The sequence below is a fragment of the Lonchura striata genome, chromosome 7, assembly GCF_046129695.1.
Source record: "Lonchura striata isolate bLonStr1 chromosome 7, bLonStr1.mat, whole genome shotgun sequence".
NCBI classification, from domain to species: domain Eukaryota; kingdom Metazoa; phylum Chordata; class Aves; order Passeriformes; family Estrildidae; genus Lonchura; species Lonchura striata.
The window spans coordinates 17,481,928-17,501,889 of record NC_134609.1 but is presented as its reverse complement, the minus strand read 5'-3'; the positions used below and the strand labels follow the sequence as shown (position 1 = coordinate 17,501,889).

The window sequence follows — 19,962 nt, the reverse complement described above, 5'->3', positions numbered from 1 at the left end:
AGGCGCAGTCGCGGCCCTTTCGGGAAGGTTCTGTGTCGCACCAGCCTTTCCTTCCTCCGCCAGGGAAATCCTGTCCGGGTACGGGCCGCCCGCAGCCCCGCTCCTCTCCGCCCCGCCCCGCCGCCGCACGGGCTCTTCCCTCTCACCGTCTGCAGCCTGCGCCCTTCCCCTCACAGCCCGCCCGCCTCCCTCCACCGCCGCCTGCCCGCCCCCCGCAGCAGGGCCGCGACCTTCCCCCGCCCCGGTCTCTAGTCTGTCCCTGCCCCGAGCTCAGCCGCTGTCTTGCCCTGGGCCGGCCCCGCAGCCCGTCCTGCCCCGGGGACACGCGGCTGTGCGGGGCAGCCTCAGCAGCGTCATCCGTGGAGCGGGGCCACGGGGGCCGCTCCCCTCGCCCTCCCCAGCCCGGGCCCCCCAGGGTCGGCGGGCGTCCAGCGGGATCGGAGCCGTCTAGGTTAGGGGGGGGCAGGTGATGGTTCTTCATTGCTGAGGTGCCTGCCTCGCCTCTTGCAGCTGCCTGAGGTTCTGCTCGTTGAGACGGGTTCTAACTGGGAGCGCAAGGGCGAATTAGACGGCTCCGAGCCGCAGGAGTGGGACAGAAGGGACTGCCAGGAAGATCTTCGTGCCTGCAGCGCTGCTGCCAGAGTTACAGAGAAACCTGCCGCCTCTCCTCTCTCTTTCTTGTGATCACCTGGAGAGGAGAGGTGAGTTGTCTTTCCCTCTTGTCGTGCTACTGTAGCAGTGGAGAAATAGGCTAGCTTGCAGAGGTGCAGACCTTGTTCAGGACGGCTTCAAGCCCCAGCTGGCTGCTTGGTTTGTTTTATTTGAGACTCAGCCCTATGCAAAGGCCCCACTGATGGAGAAAGAGATTAGCACCGTGTTAACCGCGCGGTTCTCTCTCCTTTGCTGCAGTGCCCACTTTCACCGCTGCCTCCTGCTCTGCCTGCTCCTGCTTTCAGCATGGTAAAGAAGAATACTATCCCTGATGGGTAAGTATCCCTCACACTAAGCAAGAGGCAGGAGCGGGCATCCCACAGAGAGGGGCACTGACTGCCCCAGGCGCTTTCTTGCCTCAAGCATCTTCACCACCTACAGACAGGTTAAGGTAGGTATCTTCTCCAAGACAGGAACAGCCCAGCCATTCATTCCCCAGGTGAGTATAATGCTCCAGCCTGTCTGTGAACACTTCTCCTTCATTGGCCACGCACAGTTCCTTCTTCCTAATCTTCTTGCCCCAAGTGTATGTGTACTGGGGAAATGGGAGAGTAGACCATGCTCCTGACTAGGAATGGCAGAAGAGTTAAGATGGGAGCAAGTGGTTGCATGCACAAGATTAAAGAATATTTTTGTGAATTCATATCCAGAAACATCCCATGTTTGTTTCTAACAAGAGGACGACAGAAATGTATCAGCAAAAATAATCCCAAATTATCCCAAACGCACTATACAGGCCTTGTGATATGTGGATCACAGAATGATGTAATTTAAAACAGATACAGTTCTATTCTTCAGCTCTAAATAAAGCACAACAAAAGAAGTCCAAGTTGAGTTTTAACCCATGTGTTCTTGATTACAGCAATACAAACTTTTTGGATGGGAGGGTGTGCTGAGATATGAAGTCACTCTGGAATGGGGCAATAATTTGCCCTGTTTATACATTATTTGAGGAAATAATTATGCTGGTTTCAAGGGGAGTGTTAAGTAGATTTATTAAAAGCATTCTTAGGAGGACCAATAAGATACAAAAAACATGCAATCCTGTAATATTTGTTGTTCAAAACCCAGTAAATAGAAACAGATGAACAGAATTTAAGAAATAAAGAAGCTGAAGTGTTTTCCATGGCTGAAACTCAGGGATTAAAATTAGACTAAACTTTAAAAAAAACTGTTTAAACATGTCTTTCTTTGAAAACTTCTATGAAATTTCAGTTACATGTTGGATAAAAGTGAGCTAAAATAGGTTAGTTTTTTAAGCAGTGATTCAGAAATCAGAAAGCAATTAATTGTCCTTGTTTTCTTCATCCTTGGAAATTGCTACTAAAACTTTGAGAATCATTTATCCATTCTTTTCCCTCCTTGCATTTAACTAGAGAAGCTTTCAGGTTACATAGATTTCTTAAGTATGGAAGAATCAGTGGACTGTACCTTTGACTTGTACAATTGGAAACTAATGCCTTTCAGGGAGAGAAACGGCTACTGTCAAGTATTTGATTAGAAAGTTAGTATTACCTTCTGACAAAGTCCCTGATACTGAAGTGCTTTCAACTTCTCCATATAGTTTTTTTACAGCTAAGAATTTAAGCTAGACATCCACTGTAACAGGGGTTTGGCAGCAAAGAAGTTGAAGGCCTTTCCAGCCCCTCAGTCTCCTGCAGCATGGTATGGATGTCACCCTTGTGCTAGCACTGCATGTTGTTCTTCACTATCAGTTCAGTAGGCCAGGAAGACATAGAAGTAGAGCCTGGAAGGGACTTAAGGAAACTAATTTGAGTCTAGGTGATCCTGCATATGCAAGTTACTGGTCCCACAAATGGGTGTTGGCAGAAGTGAGATTGTGGTACCCTGGAGCATAAGCACAAGTGCAGACTGTGGAAGCACAACCTCAGTCTCCATGTGTAATAGCAATACTCTCAACTCTTCTGGTTTAATGGTACTGCAAGAGATAAGGAGATAAGGGTAAGTCTTCCTGTTAGTGCCTCAATTCTTAACACTTTTAATCCAAATTTCATTATGCTAATTAAAGTGATAAAATAAATTGGGGGTTTTGGTTAAGGTAGTAAGTAGGAATAGTGCAACTAAACAAGAAATGGTGAACCTTTTTTTAGGACAAGGGGTAATGACTTTAAAGTTGGACAGGTCTTCATCAGATGCAAGGAAGAAATTTTTCAGTATAAGGATGGTGATGCACAAGAATGGGTTTCCCAGAGAAGTTCTGGGTGCCCTTCATTGCAAGTGCTTTCAAGGCTGGTTGGATGGGTCTTTGAGCAACCTGCTCTAGTGGAAGATGTCCCTCCCTGTTACAGGAGAGTTGGAACTAGATGATGCTTAAGGCTTATTCTAACCCAAGCCATTCTATGATAAAGAAAATTAAAATTTTTCTTTTTTACCAGTAATGTCTTGGAGCAGAGCTATGGTGTAGTGTCCATTGCAGTCTCAAACCTACAAAATAGTCCTGGTGAAGTAATTTTGTATCAAAATGAGACATCAGTGTAAAAGAGGGGTTCAAGTGACCCCTTGCACTGTGGTTTCCACATGGAGTCAAGTTCTGGTTCTTCAGTGTCTGAAATCGTTTCAGTTGTTGTACACTGATGTTTTAGTGGAGAATCAGACAGTCCAAGCTGTAACCAGTCAAAAAATGCTATGATGTTTTTACAAATTTATATGCATCTGTGCTTCAGCATCCAAAATTCTGCTGTGTGTATAATTACGTAAACTTCAGTTCAGTTCTGAAGAGCATCTGCAGAAATGTCACCTTCTGGCAAGTTTCCCTTGAACAGTGTAAAAAATACTGAATGGGGTCTTTTTGTTGGAAGGGCAAAGCTGAATTATTTTTGCCTATGCACTATAAACGTACTTCTTTAACTGAATTTTTCCTGTCCAAACTTAAAGCATCAGCATTTTCATTAAGACAGGAATTAAATATTGTGGCATAATGAATTGTGCATGTTCAACAGTGAGTGGGAGAGAAGGATGATATTTTCCTTGTGTTTCCTACCGTCAATTTTGAATCTGGTGTCTATAGAGGTACGGAAATCACCTGGAAAATCAGGCTGCATTTATGTCATGCAGTATAAGTAGCCAAAACAAGGTCAAGAGGTTACAAGTAGTATTTTCTAAATGGTCTTGCTAGAGGTGACAGTAATTGTTAAAGTAAATCTTACTATGAATCAGTTATAAACCAGAAAATTTTTCTGGAAATTAAAGCTTCTGTATGACCTTAACAATGTTAATGTTAAAATAAATTATGAAAAAAAACCATATATTTTCCACAGCTGACTCTATTAAAACTTTAAATGCAAAGCAGATAAAATGTGCAGCTAAATGTAATCCAGAAGCAGTTTCTTCATGTCCAGCCTGGTTTTCACTCAAGCCTCTGTAGCTCTTAGTTACTTGTACAGGGATAGTGATGGTGCCAAGTATTCTGATAACAACTCTGACTCCTGCCTTTCTTCCTTGCACTCATGTTCAAGCAGGATACAAATCACGTGTTACAAGTCTCATTCATACTTGCTAAAATGCTTAGTTGAGTCTTTGTTCCTCTAATTCCTGTTTATGTGACCACCTGCAGCTCATGTTTGCTCATTCTGCCTTTATCTATACTTATTCTGTAGTTTGACTTTCTTTAGTCCAGGCCACTTTTAATTCCCAGCCAGGTTCCTTTGTTGAGAACAGAACAAATGTGAATTTATTTCCTTAGCTAATTTTTGGTTAATTTCAATCTGGTAGTTTTATTTTTAGTTTTGCAGCAGTGTGCTGAAATTTCCTTTTAAAATACCATTTTAAAGATAACATGGAACGCATATCCTTTATATTTTTGGTGAAAAGTGCCTTCTGCTCATTTTCTACCATAGAGCTGTCAGTAGCTTTTGAGTTTCTTGCTCATTGTGCAGATTTTCTTTTTCTGGGAGAATTTAAATGGCTTTAAATACAAGAGAATAAAGCCCCAAGTTTATTAAGGTCTGACAACAAATTGGATAATCCTGGGGTATTGTTCTGTAAATCCCCTAATATGAAAAAAAATCAGAATTTTTACAAAGCCTTTTTTACATTGTTAATTAAATAAAAGATTTTAAAGCCCTTTTTTGGTACTTTCTTTTTAACTTCTAAATGCTCCTATCTCTAATAATTATGGTTTATTTCCACTCATAGGTTTCCAAGACAAAGCATGTTAAAATAGGACTGAATTTCTGATCTTAATTGATTAATGTACAATTTATATCTCTTAAATAGGAGTAAATGGAATATAGTCTCAGATTTTTGTTTTCATACTTCACAGCCAGCATAAAACTACCAGACTCCTGAGTTTACAAACTTGAAAATTCATTTAAGAAGACTTATCCTGCAAAAAAATAGAGAATTTAGTAAAAGATTTTATTGGAAACAGCTTTCGATGATCTCATATCTAGCTTGCCCTTACACTTTCTCTCCCTGTATCTGTCTTCTACAGACCAGCTGTTTGCAATAGCCTTCCTGTTAATGAGTTGTTATTACTCCTTTGTTGCTTCATTTGTTGTCCATTAAATCAAGCACCTGTATGTCTGCACTGTGAGCCTTGATCTGTTCTTTGCCTCATGATGAAGATTAGAGCTAAATTAGTGCTAAAGACATGGCTGTAGAGATTATGTGACAGGTTAATATCAAATACACTTCGGTCACCCTGCTTTGTGTTTCCATTGTTACTTCCAAGCATCTCTGAATGGTGACATTATTTATACACTATGACAGACATAATTATAGATATTTCATTGAGAATTTCTCCAGTGGTTTATTTCATTAAATGGTGTAGTTTTATGGACAACAGAAAGGAAATCTAGAAGCTGTTGGATGCTCCCTTCAAAGGGAGAGATTAATTTAAGCATTAATCAGAAAATTGCGAGGGAATGGACACCAGAGTTAAAGAATCTAATGGGAATGTTTTGTATTTTAATAGTTGAGGTATTAGCCAAAAGTGGAAAAAGCCTGTGTAGATTTTAAGTCATCCAGCTGCACCTTGTTAGGTTATAGAGATAATTTGCACTTGGCAGAAGAACAAATAATAGTTCTAGGTTTAGTAAGTTACCTCTTTGAAGGTAAAATTGATCTGCTGATTCACTTACTTTCCTCTTCAGATAATGCTTTTCATAGTTTTTTTAAAAACCAAAATCTCTGAAATATTAGCTATAATGTTATATATGGGGAGCTTTTTCAGCACAATGTCGAACTTGTGCATATTAGGTCTGTGGTTTTGGAATTACAGGTGTTTTGAGTGTTGTAACAAATCTTATTGGTGATTTGTGGTAGATTTTGGTGGGATGGAATATCCTCTATATTTTCCAAAATGGTAAGAGAAAGTTGAATTAAGAGTGTTTTCTTTGAAAAAGAAGCATATTACAAAGGAAACATTTTTGGAAAATAGAGATGATTTGTATTGTTAATGAAAGTAAACTTTGCATTTCATTGTCAATTAAATGATTGATGTGTGCCTATGGCAACTTTTTTAAGGTGTTTGATTCAGTCATGTTGAAAAATGTCCGCCAACTACAACAATACATTTTTACTTGTTGAACTGTACACATCTGCTTTGCTTTATGTTGGTGCTACTTTGTAAATATTATCCTGCCATTTTGAGGCGAGGAATTTCTTGGAAGTTGAAGAAGAAGGAGAAAGACTCTTTTCAGGTGTCCTGGTGATACTTTGAAACTGCTTGATGGAATAATTGCAAATTTGGGGACCTAATTACACTTTATGATGACAGCAATTTTTGTGCTTTGTGCTGCAGGTGTCTTCTGTTGAATCATGCAACTAGAAAAAATTTTAAAATTAGTATTTCTTTCCTTGCAGATGGCGGAGTTTGACACCCGTTGGACAGCCCATTCCAGGAACGAGATTTATTGCATTCAAAGTACCTTTAAAAGGGGTAGGTATAAAAGTAACTGCAAATTGGCTGTATTAGATAAATTGCAAAAGTAATAAAGATTAGCATGACTATACATGCAAATTTCAAGAAAGTTTTTTAAAAAGTAATTTATTCAGATTTAAGCCTTTTAACCATCTGGCTTTTTAAAATAACATTCTTTTTTTTTCTTATTTTTCTTTATTTCTGATGTTACTCTTTTTATTTATCTTTTTAAAATAATCAAGCTTCTAAATCAATCAGCATACTTCATTTGATCACTATTAAGTGGCCTAAATTCATAATCTTAGTTAATATATTTTCATGGCTTTTTTAAGAAAGTCATATGGAAGAGCTTATGATATGAATAACAGTCTAGGCAATGTAAGCCAAAGTATAGCTTTATGGAAATTAAGCACTCATTGAAGGATACTAGCCACTGCAGAACTTTTAAAATTATAGATCCATACTGGCAATTTCATTAGTGAAAAGCTTCAGTGATCTGTTGGAATGTATTATAGCTGAAAATGAAGTCTTCTTCTATTTTACTAATTAATTAATTTTAAAAGCATTTTTATTAGTATTTCCTTTAGAGTCTTGCTAACAAGAAGTGCCATCCTAAGCTATTAAATACTGAGTTAAATCTTTAAGTTCTTTGTTTCTAAAATATGTGGAGGTTGTCATGTTGAGACTGTTCAGTTCTTTAGTGCCTAGGCCTTTTTGGAGGCATAGGGCAAATTAGTGTTAATTTATACAGTAGGGCAAATAGGACAAGTGCTGCATAAATTGACTTCTATAAGTCCTTGATTTAGATACAGAGAAAATAAAAGTTTCTAATTACTTTCAAAGAAACTACAGTGGTCTGACATAACTCTAGCAGTTAAAGGGAAATGTTATCTCTAAGCTTTTGTCTTCAGATTGCTCTATAGTATTCATACACAAAAACTTTGATTCTTTGTAATATACTACCCATTATGTTTTCAGTCACTATTCAGTTCAATTTTATTAGGAATGATCAAAGTGAAATGCAGGATTTTCTTCCTGCAGCTGCTTTTACAGCTTTAGGATGATGGTTTGGTTCCTTGGACACAAGGATCTCATACTTAGCATGCCATGTTCTCCAAGATGTGGATGGATTGTACAGCAGTCACGTGATTTTCCACCAAGACTGCCAGTCAACAAATCAAGCAGTAAATATGAAATCCAGTAGAGTTACAATTGGCTTCTTTGCTCTTGTCACAAGGACCACTACACATCAGCATGTTACTCATTTCTTGTCCTACTGATCTCACTGGGCCATAGATCTCTGTTCTGGGAAGCTGTCTTGGCCAGACATAAAGTCTGGTACTCAAGGATGCAAAATCTGTACCATTTCTGTCCCTTCAGTTTGTTTGGTCTCAACTGTGCAAGACAGGGAAATGACAAGTCTGCCAGAGACTTGTGCTTGAAGGTCATGGAGTTTGTGGCAGAACACACATAAAATGTGTAACTGGCTAGCCTGTAAAGTCTTTGCAGAGGTGGTCAGTAAATCTGTCTGAAAATGCTGAAGTTCCAATGGGTTATAGTTTGTCAGAAGTTCTATTATTTATTAAATTGGTGGAACAGACCTCTTAAATATGCAGCAGTTTGCTTCTTTGCTGTGTATTAGGAACTTGATTGGTGATTTCTCCCAAAGGGAGACAACATATTTTCAGTATTTGAAGGTACAGGGTTGTTGTCCTAAAAGATAGGCCATTAGTAAAGATCATGTCTTTACTTGGAAGGATTTTCTGTCTTTCCTTTCGCATCACCATTATAATGCTAACCCATGCCATTAGGAGGATTTTTAGAATTGGTTCAGATTTCTCATGTTCTCAAAACCCTATTAAACACCTAAACTACTGAATACTCAGCAGGAGTTTTTCAGAAAATTCTAGCAAGCCTTTCAAAACAGTGTTTCATAACACATTATCAATATGTTTGAAGGTACCTTATTTTTGTAAACTACATTCCTCCTCAGTTTCTGTCATGTCATATAGTAAAAATGCTTTAATATTCTACCATAGACCTTTTGCAGATTCACCTTTGTCACCTCAAAGTTGTTAAGTTCAGTTTCAGATTGTACTGAGTCACTGCTGAGTAGCAGTGACATAACAGACTCATGTTCATTTTGTTAAAATTTCTACGATATCCACTTTATTCAGCAATGTGCTGGTGTCTGAAATGCATAGGACTGAATACTTTATTGCATCCTTTCTATCCTCCTCCTTTCTATGCTCCTTTCAGCTCAAGCTTCCTAGTCACATACCAGCTTTGGTATGACTGCCCTGCTATTTATACTTTACTTCAGTTTCTTGTCTCTGTTTCCACACTTAAGACAAGTGCTTGCTAGCATTTTACATTAGAATCTGTACAGTCAAAACAAGGAATGGTTAGTTACCCTATAGCATCTGTGGTTCTAAGAAGTATGTGGTCTGTGGCTGCCTTCCTTTCCAATAGTTCTGAGTCCAGTCTGCTTGAATTTCTTGTTGACAAAGGAACTGACAGGTGGTTGAGGCTGCTGCATCTTTTACCACTGTCTTTATTGGTTCTGGCTGAGCCTGTGTCAAAAGGCTCTCACAATGGACAAGTGCACTGTTCAGAGAAAATCCAGTCTTGAGTATATGATGCATTTTCATACCTAAAGTGAAGAACACATTTCAAAAACCACAGCTACAATAGGGTGAGTAAACATTTTCTCACTGTTTGAAATGAATTATTCATTATCCACCAACACACAGCTTTCTTAGTCACGATATTTAGTCTTATTTAATATTCCCCAGTCCTAAATGGTATGCAAGTACACTCTGTCAAGAGATAAAGGAGAGAGAAAAATGTCTGCACGACATTTGTGGGAAGAAGGTTAAATCTTTAGAAATGAAGTCTTGTACCACAATTTCTTATGTTTTATGTGAAATACACTTCTAGTTTTAAGTTACTGTGCAGGACAAAATTTGGGGGAAATAGATTGTAGTGTTTGCTTTTTAGTGTGTTTAGTTACATAAAACTCAATATATACATGCTGCATTTTTCAGAATTTTTCTGTCTATCAAATTAGAGCTAATTTCAATAATGTTTGTTAACACTGTGCAAGCAGAAATGCTCACATGGTCTTGCATTTTCATCTAAATAGGAATACATAAATTTTTGCTTTTTTTGGTTCCTCTTACCCATATAATATATGGATGTGGTTCTGATAATTAAACACTCTCTTTTACATATGGTTATTTCCTAGTACTAATTAAAACAGCTGAATACTACAAATGTCTTACTATTAGAATGTAAAAAAAAAAAATTATTTTCCGTTTTCTTCATAGGCAATTAACCAGAGGCTTACCCCAAACCAGAAATTTACACCAAAAGACTTAATTGCTGCAATGAAAGCCCTAAATGTGGAGCTTGGATTAATTATTGATTTAACATATACCACACGATACTATGAAGTTAAGGTAACAAAAGCCTAATACAAATGTACAAATAGTTACTACAACTTTTGTTTTAAAGTGTTTACACATTTTCTTTCCTTGAATTGGAATAGACAAGCTATCTAGACTACTTTTATGTGTCCAATAGGAAAGAAATGTTTTATCACAGAGGAAATAGCTCATTCTCCCATCTGTTTGCATTTATGGCTTATTGGTATTATGGTAACTCAGTAGTGGATGAAGACTTCAGTGCCAGGCACTGCAGAAAAAGTGCAGAAGAGTTATGTCCTGTGTCCTTCAGATATTCTCATGTATTCCTAGGTGGTTCTTTTTACTGATCCTCAGTAGAATCTACTTAAGAAGGTATACATTTTTAAACTACTTTATCAATTTAAAAGTTTTTGCCTGGATGGTTCAAACAACTGTGATTAATCAGCCTCCTGTTGAAAAGGAGAATAAATGACAGTGTTATTATCAGAATGGAGATTTTTGTATGCACATGGGCTCTAGGCATTAAGGGAGTGAATTTGTGAGTATGTACATGATTGTGGGTAGGAGGGACAAATACTAGTAATAATTGTAAAATGGGTTAGAATGGAGTGCCAAGAAACTGCTCCGTTAGTTAATGTGCAGCCTTATTAGCAGGGATAAATAAATCTTATGTGGGAACAGTTCCATGTCTGAGACAGTCTTTAATGTAGAAATGTTACTGGGAGTTTCTGAGCGTGTATCTCTATACAGTTGTGTCAAGATTGTTTTCACTTTCTATTCAGGATTTGAACAACTGGTTTACATTGTCATTATGTTAGATACTGCTTAAGGTTTCTCATTGTTGCAAGACTAAAGTATTTTTTACCATTGCTTTTTTCTTTCTTTGTTAGGATTTACCTAAAAGTGTGCAGTATAAGAAACTTTATACTGTTGGACTGGAAGTCCCTGATAATGCTACTATCCTACAGTTCAAAAAGTGGGTCAGAAAATTCCTTTGGGAAAATGCAGGAAATGGTAAATATCAGCATCCTATGCTGTAAAAAAAAAAAAATCTCACCAAAATTTTATTTCAGTACTAACTGTGTCATTTACTAATTTCAATATTCAATAAAATTTATGACACTAGGGATCTTGGGCTTTCTGCAGCACTTTCCACTTTATTATCATAAGATCCATTTTGCAAACCACTACATATATTTTTCAATCAAAACATGTTGTTTTCAGAAATGACTAGTAACTCAAATGCCCTTCTTAATAGTGTTGCATTTATGTTATGTGTCAAAGTAACTGCAGCAAGGCCTTCCTCTGTGTGACCCAAATTGTTTACCATCAGCTGAGTGTTGCAGCTGCCAGCCTTTGATGGATGTTTTAAATAGCCGTGGGTCTCTGATGGCACTGGGCACTGATTTGTATGAGCATCTTCAGTCCATTTAATCTGATGTAGTGTTCTTTTGACTTAGCAGTCCATTATTGCCCTCGGATCTGAACAGTTCTTGAAAATCTGATTACAGACCCAGTGTCAGTATTTCCACAGTGTGGCTGTGCTGCTATTTCAGTGTCTATGCAACAGGACACTTCTTGCTGAGATTGGATAAGGTGATTTCTGTGAAAATAATTTAGTGTGTATTTTTGCCACAGTATGTTTGTAGCTTTAAACTTCCCACTTCTTTTGGTAGTGATTCTTTATAGGCAGATTTTACCTGTTTGTTTATCCAGTAATGGTGGACCATTCTTTCAGGCCTTTTTTCACATTTGCTGTGGTTCCTTTGGCATTCTCTTTGAAAAAGTAGACACATTTACTGCCCAAATGCATACAGTTTTTACTGCAAAACATAACCAGTGTCTTCCTGTTGGTGATCAACTGTTTTGTGAAAAAGTTCTGACTTAAATTTCAGATCTGAGAGCCTGAATTCGAATTAGTGGGATGATGAAAAAGTGTAAGAAAAAGCCTTTGTCAGGAAGTTAGAAATTTGCTCAGGAAGTTAGTTTGTAGTTCTTCCTTTGCTCTTTTTTGGCTTAAGGAAATTACCTGGTGATTACTAGTTTTCTCTTGGTTTGGATCTAGTGCTGTTTTGTGTGACAAAGAATAGTGTGCATCTGAATCTGATCTTGAGAGAATCTATTCTTGATTTGTTACTGGATGTTGACCTGCAGTTCCAGCTTGTAAGGGCATTTTGGCAGCTTGAGAGACTTGAGAGAACTAATTTGGCCTCTGTTTTAGATAATCCATAAAACATCTCAGAATTCTTTTTACAAATACTTTTTAAGAAGGTGGGTCTCTTTTAGTGTTTGAGTTGTTAGGACATCAACTTGTAATGAAATTCTGTGGCAATTTGACTGTCACGATCTGTGGGAAACACATTTTGTCTCAGTTATATTTTATGTCATTCAAACGTTTATCAATGTCCTGTTTTAAAGACCATCTGTCAGTACTGCCTCTGCCAAAATTTTGTTCTTCTGATGATCATCATTTTTGTTCAAAAATCTAGCCTAAAACCTAATTAGTTATAAATTTATTCTTATATAAGCTTTGCCCTTTAAGTATTGTTCTCTGTCCCCATTATTACATTCAGTACCTCAGATTTGGTTTTACAGGCTAAGATAACCTTCCTTCTTTTATGGCCAACACAGTAATCCTTTCTGTGTGTATATATATATATAACTTGTTTGTTTTTCATTACATTTTAATATGAATATAAATAGTCTGTATGGGGTCATGCAGTGCCTTGCATGGTTGTATTAGGGTTTCCATGTTGCTATTGGAAGTATCTCATTTGTAACACCTTAGCAATAGTAGGTTATTCTGCTTTTTAGCCTTTGGCTGAGTAGCGTAATCTTTTAAAAAATATTTCTGTAGACATTACTGGTCCTTTTTTCTTCCATGTATTAGACTCCTAAGCATTTCATACTTTCAGGTGCATCATACTTTCAGGTGCATTATGTGTAAGTTAAGTTCCTCAGTTTATATATTTGTTTGTTGCGATTTGCTTTCAAACCCATATTTTATTCTTTTTTTCTGTTACTGCAATGGCTGAGGTTAGGTGCTTTACCTGCCATCACTCTTTATTTTTCCTACATTCTGCAGAGTCAATCTCAGCCATCACAGGTTTGGAAGTAGTAAGCTGACAGCTGCTAGAGATCCAGCATGGAAAGGACGTGTCTTGTCTGGATATGTCTCTTGTCTTACAGGAGTGACAGTAGAATTTGTAAATAGCAAGCATTAATTATCATTACTTTGCTAGAAAAGCAGAGATTTTTTTTTTTGTATTGTGCTAGCTTTCTATTGATTTTCTTTCTGAACTATTAAAGACTCTTTCCTTTTTTGATAGAGAAACTCATTGGCGTGCACTGTACTAACGGAATTAATAGAACTGGCTATCTTATATGTAGGTAAGGCTGTATGAAAGCAGAAATTATTCTTCACAAAAAATAGCATCCTTATATTGTTCTCTGTTCCCTTTGGGACAATAACATAGTCATATTTTGATTCAGGTATCTTATTGATGTTGAAGGCTGGGATCCAGAGGCAGCAATTCAAGGTAGGTATATATTTTTTGAACTAAGGCACATGTCAGGTTGTACTTCACAATTACTAAAAACTCACAAATGCAACAATTCTATTTCATTATCTTTTCAGTAATTTCATGTGCTGGCTTATATAGAAGATTTTATAGATGACTGTTGATTCTATTTCAGGCAGGACTTGAACAATAGCAAACTGACAGCATAGGAGGAGTATGTTTTAGCTGTTTAATTTTTTTATTTTTACTTGAAAGAGTTTTCACTCATAGTTTACTACCACTACTAGTTTCAGGGGTCTTTTTAAAAAAATGCTGCAATGATGCCAGCTTGCTGAAGTACTTAATGCCAAGTTAGAATTATTTCAAATTCAGCATCTCATGGGGAACAGAAACTTGCCTTTCATATTTTCATGGCTCAGTTTGACCACATTTCATTAGATTTATTTTTTTCTTTAGCTTTTGGCGATGCCAGAGGTCATCGCATGGATGGCCTTGTGTATCTCACAGATCTCAGGACACAGCCGATGCGAAGGTAAACAAAAGCTTTTAGCTGTATGCTTAAGATCTTCCAGTATGTCTCCTGGCATTTTTTAAAAGTTCACTTCCAGTCCTAAGCCAAAATTATTTCCCTCTTAAACCTCTAATATGAAACTACACATAGATGTAAAACATGTGTAGTTGTTTGTGTATTCTCAGATGAATAACGTAAAGTGCACTGTACTTTGTTAATCTTTTCAATGTATATGGTTTGAAAGATCGTTTTTAGTCTGACAGCTACTACTGAACATTGTTGTGCTTTTATCATACTGTGACAAGTGTATTGAGTCTGTGTTCTCTCAGAAGCTGAAAGGAGCCACTGCAAAGGTATCTTTGTAAGCTCTGTGGTCTGTCTGCTGTTGTTGGCACTGTAGAACAAGACATTAAAAACAAAATAGTAGAACCATTTTAAGAATAAAAAAATACAGGAAAGTGGAACATTGTTCTTGTCCCCTCTGTTCATAGTAGTTGTATTTCTGATGTTTAAAAAGTTTTATGCTTATCATCTTCTAAGAACAGCCAACCTTTATGTCTTCCTAAGGTATTTGTGCCAATGATGCCTTCTAGCAGTAAATGGATTTTAAAATTAATACCTGAGTGATATGTTTCTTTTTAGATTAATTGAAGATCCTTTGTTTTGCTCTTATTGTTGTTTCATAATCTGTGCAAGATTAAGTTGGAGTCATGTCAGATTTTAAAAATAAATGTACAAGATTAGTATTTTCTGAGTTGTATGTAAGTTTTACTTAACATAAAATTTCTGTCATTCAGAACTGAAGAATTTTATGGGAATGGGTTTTTTCTCTGTCAGTACTATGCTTTAAAAAAGGACGCTTATGTGAGCTTTTTTTTCCCCCTCTCATAGTAACCTTGGAATGGATGTATGGGATGCAGATGAAGATATTATCCCACCACCACATGCAATGGAAGGATCTGTAGAGCGGTTCCCAAATGAAGATTTTCAGGGGTAATAGGCTGGAAAATGGAATTCAAAACAAAAAAACAACCAACCAAAAAAAGCCACCAAAAAAGCCAAAAGGGAAAAGAATTGTTTCTTATTGAGAACACCCTAGATACTCTTTATTAATATAGCCTAGTCATGTAAAATGTATTTACATAATTTGATAAAAACAGCAGCAAGATATGGGTAAGAAAGGGAATGTATGCTATTAGAAGTCTGTAAGTAATTGGTTCACTTAGGAGAATTCTGTTTTACTTTGCCTGTCCTTCATTATTCTGCAATGGTCTTTTAATTAATTTTGAATCACTGGTTTTGCCTGTGTAACAAGTACAATAGAATTACAATTGAATGTTTGTCACAGCTTCTGCTTTAACACTGAAAGTTTTATAATGTTACATACAGTTTGGATTATTAATAATTTTGATACCTTCGTATTTGCAATGTCTTTCATGTAAATTCTTGGTTAAAAAGGAATTGTTTTTATTAATGACTTATAGCACTTTTAAGCATGATACTCAATACTTCTCAACAGGTCTGGGAAAAGGTTAAGAATTTATGATGACCACTCTCACAGCGATTTGCAAGGACAGATGCAGTTGCGAGATTTTGACTTCGTTAATAAGGGGCCTGGACAAAGACGAAGATCATTTCATGACCATCAAACTCAGGATGAATTAAGAGCATCAGTGCAGATGAGAAACTGGGACTACAACAGGGGACCAGAACAAAGAGCCTTTACTGATCACCAGTTTTATGATGATTATCAAGAAGACACGCAGCTGAAGGACCTAGACTTCAGTAGCAAGGGACATGGACAGAGTTTGAGACCTTTCCATGGACACCAGTTTCGTGATGATTTGCAAGCAGACAGACAGTCTTTTGACTTCAACAGAGGACGGGAACAGAGGCAGAGATCCTTTCCTGACCATCCATCTCCTAATGATTTGCAGGAAGACAGGCAGTCAAAGGATTTTGATTTTGGTAGCAGGAGCCTTGGCCAGAGGCGAAAACTGTTCCATGACCACCAATCTCATGATGAATTTCAGACTCAAATGCATTTTAAAGAATTGGATTCTGCCAGTAGAGGTCCTGGCCAAAGAGTAAGATCCTTCCATGACTATGAGTCACGTGATGGCTTGCAGACACAGATGCAATTGGGAGATTTTGAATTTGTTAAGAGGGGTCGTGGACAGAGGTTGAGACCTTATAATGATCACCAGCCTCGCAATGACTTAAAAACAGAGATGCAACTGAAAGATTATGATAATAAAGGTCCTGGGCAAAGGTGCAGACCTTTTCATGACCCTCAGCCTTATGATGGCTTACAGGAACAGACTCAATCAAAAGATTTTGATTATGGTAATAAAGGGCACGGACAAAGGCCGAGACCTTTTCATGATCATCCAGGTCACAATGACTTGCCACATGAATGGTGTTCAGACAGGTAAAGCATCCTTGAGCTGTGAGAGCAGAATTAGTGAATAAAAGTGTAAACCTCAGCAGTTTTAACTTAAAATTTAAGTTAAATATTTTTTAATACATTTCTTAAAATCAATTATCTATTTACTATATAAATGCTTGGCTCATTAACTTTTCTTATTTTGACGTACAGAAGGGTTTGATATAAGCTGGAATATTGCAACTTCAAAAGCCAATGTTTTCTTAATTAGAAGGTTGTGCTTCTTTAAAATTTGTGTTTTCTTTGCCTTTTAGTCAACTTGAAGCAAAATTCTTGTCCCACTTTGTTTTGTACAGAAATTTATGCTTAAAAAGAAGTCCTCTGGGCAAAAGAGGATATGAAATTTTATTTATGCCCTCAGCCAAACACAGATAAACAGGAGTGCTACAAGGAAGTTTGATTTGCCTTTCTTTATTCCCAGAGTTAATAATTTGTTAGAAATCTCGTTCAGAACTTGCATTATATTTTCACAAATATATACATCACTTACTAGTAAACCTATTGGGTTCTGACATACTTCAAAATACTTTTAATATTGTAGAACGTATTTCAGATTTATTGGACTAGGTAAGTTTGACTTAATTTGTTCCATTGTACAGCTAAAACAGAAGATGTTATTACAGTGAAGTATATGATTTTGAGGTATTAAATTAATACAGTTATTACAATTTTTATTAAAATAATAAATATTTTATTTCATTTGATGTGTATTTTTTTCCAAATCTTAAAACTGTTGGCAGTCTTCTCAACATTCAATTCTTTTGGTTATTTGCAGAAGTCAGTCCTTTCCTGCCCATGAAAATGTACCAGAACCACATTTTTCCTCATCTCCTTCACTTCACAGAGATTATGGGTCTGATAACGATGACTTTAACAGAAATTATAGGTAAGTATCAGATATCATACATTGTTTTCTTACTTACCTTTGTAGTATTAGTCCCCATATTTCCCAGATAAGAAATACAAATTAAATGCACAGTGTAAAAATCTGTGTCAGTATTTTTGCTTAAATGCAGTTTAACCCATTGCATGTGAGCACTGAGCAAATAATGTGACTAATTTGTGGTCCATTGATACTGAGTTCTGAGTGTTATTATTGTGTGAATCCCTGACATAATCATTGACATGACAAGCACAGTTCAAGTTAATGAACTACATAAATGAAGCATCAGTAAGCAAAAAAAGCAAAGCACGGGTGCCGTATTTAACTCTTAAGCACTGTGTACGAGGAGCTATGGAGTTTTACCGTGTGGGATGGGCGGGCACTGAACTGGGCTGCCCAGAGCCACTGTCCCACATCCTTTAAGAATGGACATAGCCCCTGCACAAACTCATCTAATGAGACTTAGTTTGAGTGACTCTAGCTACTTCTAGAGATCCTTTCCAGTATAAATGAATCTATGGTTCAGTAAGGGAGAAGATTTTAAAATTTTAAAGATTGTTTTGAATTTGCTTTATACACCACTTACTTTACCAAGTAAGGAAGGTATTTGAGAGTAAAGAGAATTGCACTGTGTGTGTGTATATATATACACGCACACATGTGTATATAGCATTTGCATTTTTAGATAATACCATATGTATTTTATAGGAGAGTGAATCTTCTATTGCAGAAGAAATAATAATTAAAATATTTTCCAAAGTATATTATTGCCTGTTGAGACTATGTACTAGAGAGCTATTGTTACATATTGTACACAAAAATGAAAACACGGACTTAGGAAAATATATCCCCTAGGTAAAGATATCCTCAGTAAACAGGTAATTTTAATTGTAAACAGCACTTGAAACTAAACTTTGTTTAGTAGAATTACTTACTGTAAAGAGCTGTAATTTTAATCACTAGAATTGGAAAATTAATACAAACAAATTTGCAATATCCATAGAGAGGATTTTAATTTCAGGGGGTAAAAACAAGAATGAGGGTTTGAATTGTTCTTTCAGTGTTAAACAGTTAATTTCTAGTGGTGGCCTTCAACAAAAAATCAACTGGTTTATTTCTCAGAATTTCACTGTTCATGTTTGTACTTGCAGTAATCGACCACATTGTCCTGAAGACAATAGGAGAATGCATCCCTCAGAAGAATTTAATAGAGTAAAAAACAGATTTGCACCATACTCTTCACGAACAATGCACCCGTCTTCATCCATACACCAAGACGATAGTTCAATAGACTATGAAAGAAAGCCTTTTCAGGGTGAAACTACCAGAAGCATGGAACAAAGTAAAAGATTACCAGTTGTAACAGTTGATTACAATTATGGTCTGCCATTAGACTGTGTACCTGAAGAGGATGAGAGATCCCATTATGATTTACCACCAAGAGATCACTACAACTGGAACTGAATAAAAAGGACAATGTTTGCTCAGCTTAGAATTGCTTTTCCCCATTTCATTTTGTATGTGGACCAATTTTTTTTTAAAGCAAATTAGGTAAAAGAAAATGTTGGTAATGTCAGTAGTAAAGAACAGGTCTCCATTGTAAGATTAGCTTCTGCTGATACTTGGTTCTTTAAATTTATTAGGCTGTATTTATTAAGTGTCATTGGAGACAATGTCTCTGTACACATGGAATTAAAGCAGTCCTTCCTTTTAGTAAAATTGCAACCCTGAAACAAACAACCCCTTAAAACGAGCAACTTTCTGAGTGATTGTGTTTGTTTTTGTTTTACAGTTCTTTAAAATATTTGTGATTTCCAGATGCATAATAAAACACTGCACTATCAGGTAGACTAGCACTGAAATTACAGGGCAAATACTTAGAAATTAATGAAGCCAGGTTATGTCCAGTTCATCCTTTAATTTGAAAACAGAACTTTGAATTACTGCTAAAAGTCACTGCAGCACAACAATTTATTTCCATATTATCTGTACCATCAAATGAACTGACCCAGTTGCATTCTTTTTCATAGCAGAATTTTTCCCAGATTGCTAAGAACATATAAACAAGTGGAATTTGAATATTCTAAATGTCAAGCTTGCTTTTCAGTAATTGGAATAGCTCATCCTGATTGTGTATTTTTTTCCTGATCCCTTAGGTTATCTTATGTTTCAGAATAGTCCACTGCAGGTAAATTTCACCAGTTTCTCAGCAACAGATCCTGAGGAAGGTAGGTCATGTGTGTCACCTTCACTGTCTCGACTGGCCAAGGGCACTGGCACCTATGTACTTAAACTTCCTTGTTTGTCAGTCACATCTGTCCTACTTCTCAGTTCTATTGTTTACTAGTTTCTTCTTACAGCAGAGCAATGTAATCAGAAAACTTACTTCTTCAGGTGAACTCCTTTTAAGGGTCATGTATTGAACAGTCTCCTGAACTGCTTGTGGCTCTCACAAAGGCAGTGCAACAAACAGTAACCGAATTTATGCCAGCAGCTGCATGCTAGCACCAACAGCTCCTACTATGGGTAAGGAAATCATTCCATAGGATGGAAGACAGTATCACTATAATACTTAGGT

The 19,962-nt window shown here is 36.9% G+C and overlaps 1 protein-coding gene across 4 annotated transcripts; it reads left to right on the top strand.

The window, feature by feature from the left end:
* Nucleotides 1-19,141, top strand: DUSP11 (dual specificity phosphatase 11). 4 transcript variants are annotated; one of them, XM_077784643.1, is made up of 13 exons: nucleotides 1-78; nucleotides 511-701; nucleotides 910-986; nucleotides 6,538-6,613; nucleotides 9,925-10,056; nucleotides 10,914-11,037; nucleotides 13,353-13,413; nucleotides 13,516-13,562; nucleotides 14,001-14,076; nucleotides 14,947-15,048; nucleotides 15,575-16,486; nucleotides 17,277-17,387; nucleotides 18,536-19,141. In XM_077784643.1, the coding sequence occupies exons 3-13, from the start codon at nucleotides 958-960 to the stop codon at nucleotides 18,846-18,848; spliced, it is 1,983 nt and encodes a 660-aa protein (XP_077640769.1). In that variant the 5' UTR covers nucleotides 1-78; nucleotides 511-701; nucleotides 910-957; the 3' UTR covers nucleotides 18,849-19,141. The 4 variants fall into 4 exon arrangements, with proteins under 4 accessions (XP_077640769.1, XP_021392139.2, XP_077640771.1 ...); XM_021536464.2 differs by lacking the exon at nucleotides 511-701 and having other exon boundaries at nucleotides 18-78; XM_077784644.1 differs by lacking the exons at nucleotides 1-78; nucleotides 511-701; nucleotides 910-986; nucleotides 6,538-6,613 and adding an exon at nucleotides 7,641-9,290.
* The last annotated feature ends 821 nt before the right edge of the window (nucleotides 19,142-19,962 follow it).

Bases quoted from the DNA above. Each gene is read 5' to 3' on its own strand.
- DUSP11 (XM_077784643.1), top strand. From the start codon at position 958: ATGGTAAAGAAGAATACTATCCCTGATGG. The intron at 13,563-14,000 runs GTAGGTATATAT...TTTTTTCTTTAG, and splicing joins TCCAGAGGCAGCAATTCAAG to CTTTTGGCGATGCCAGAGGT. The intron at 17,388-18,535 runs GTAAGTATCAGA...TTGTACTTGCAG, and splicing joins GACTTTAACAGAAATTATAG to TAATCGACCACATTGTCCTG.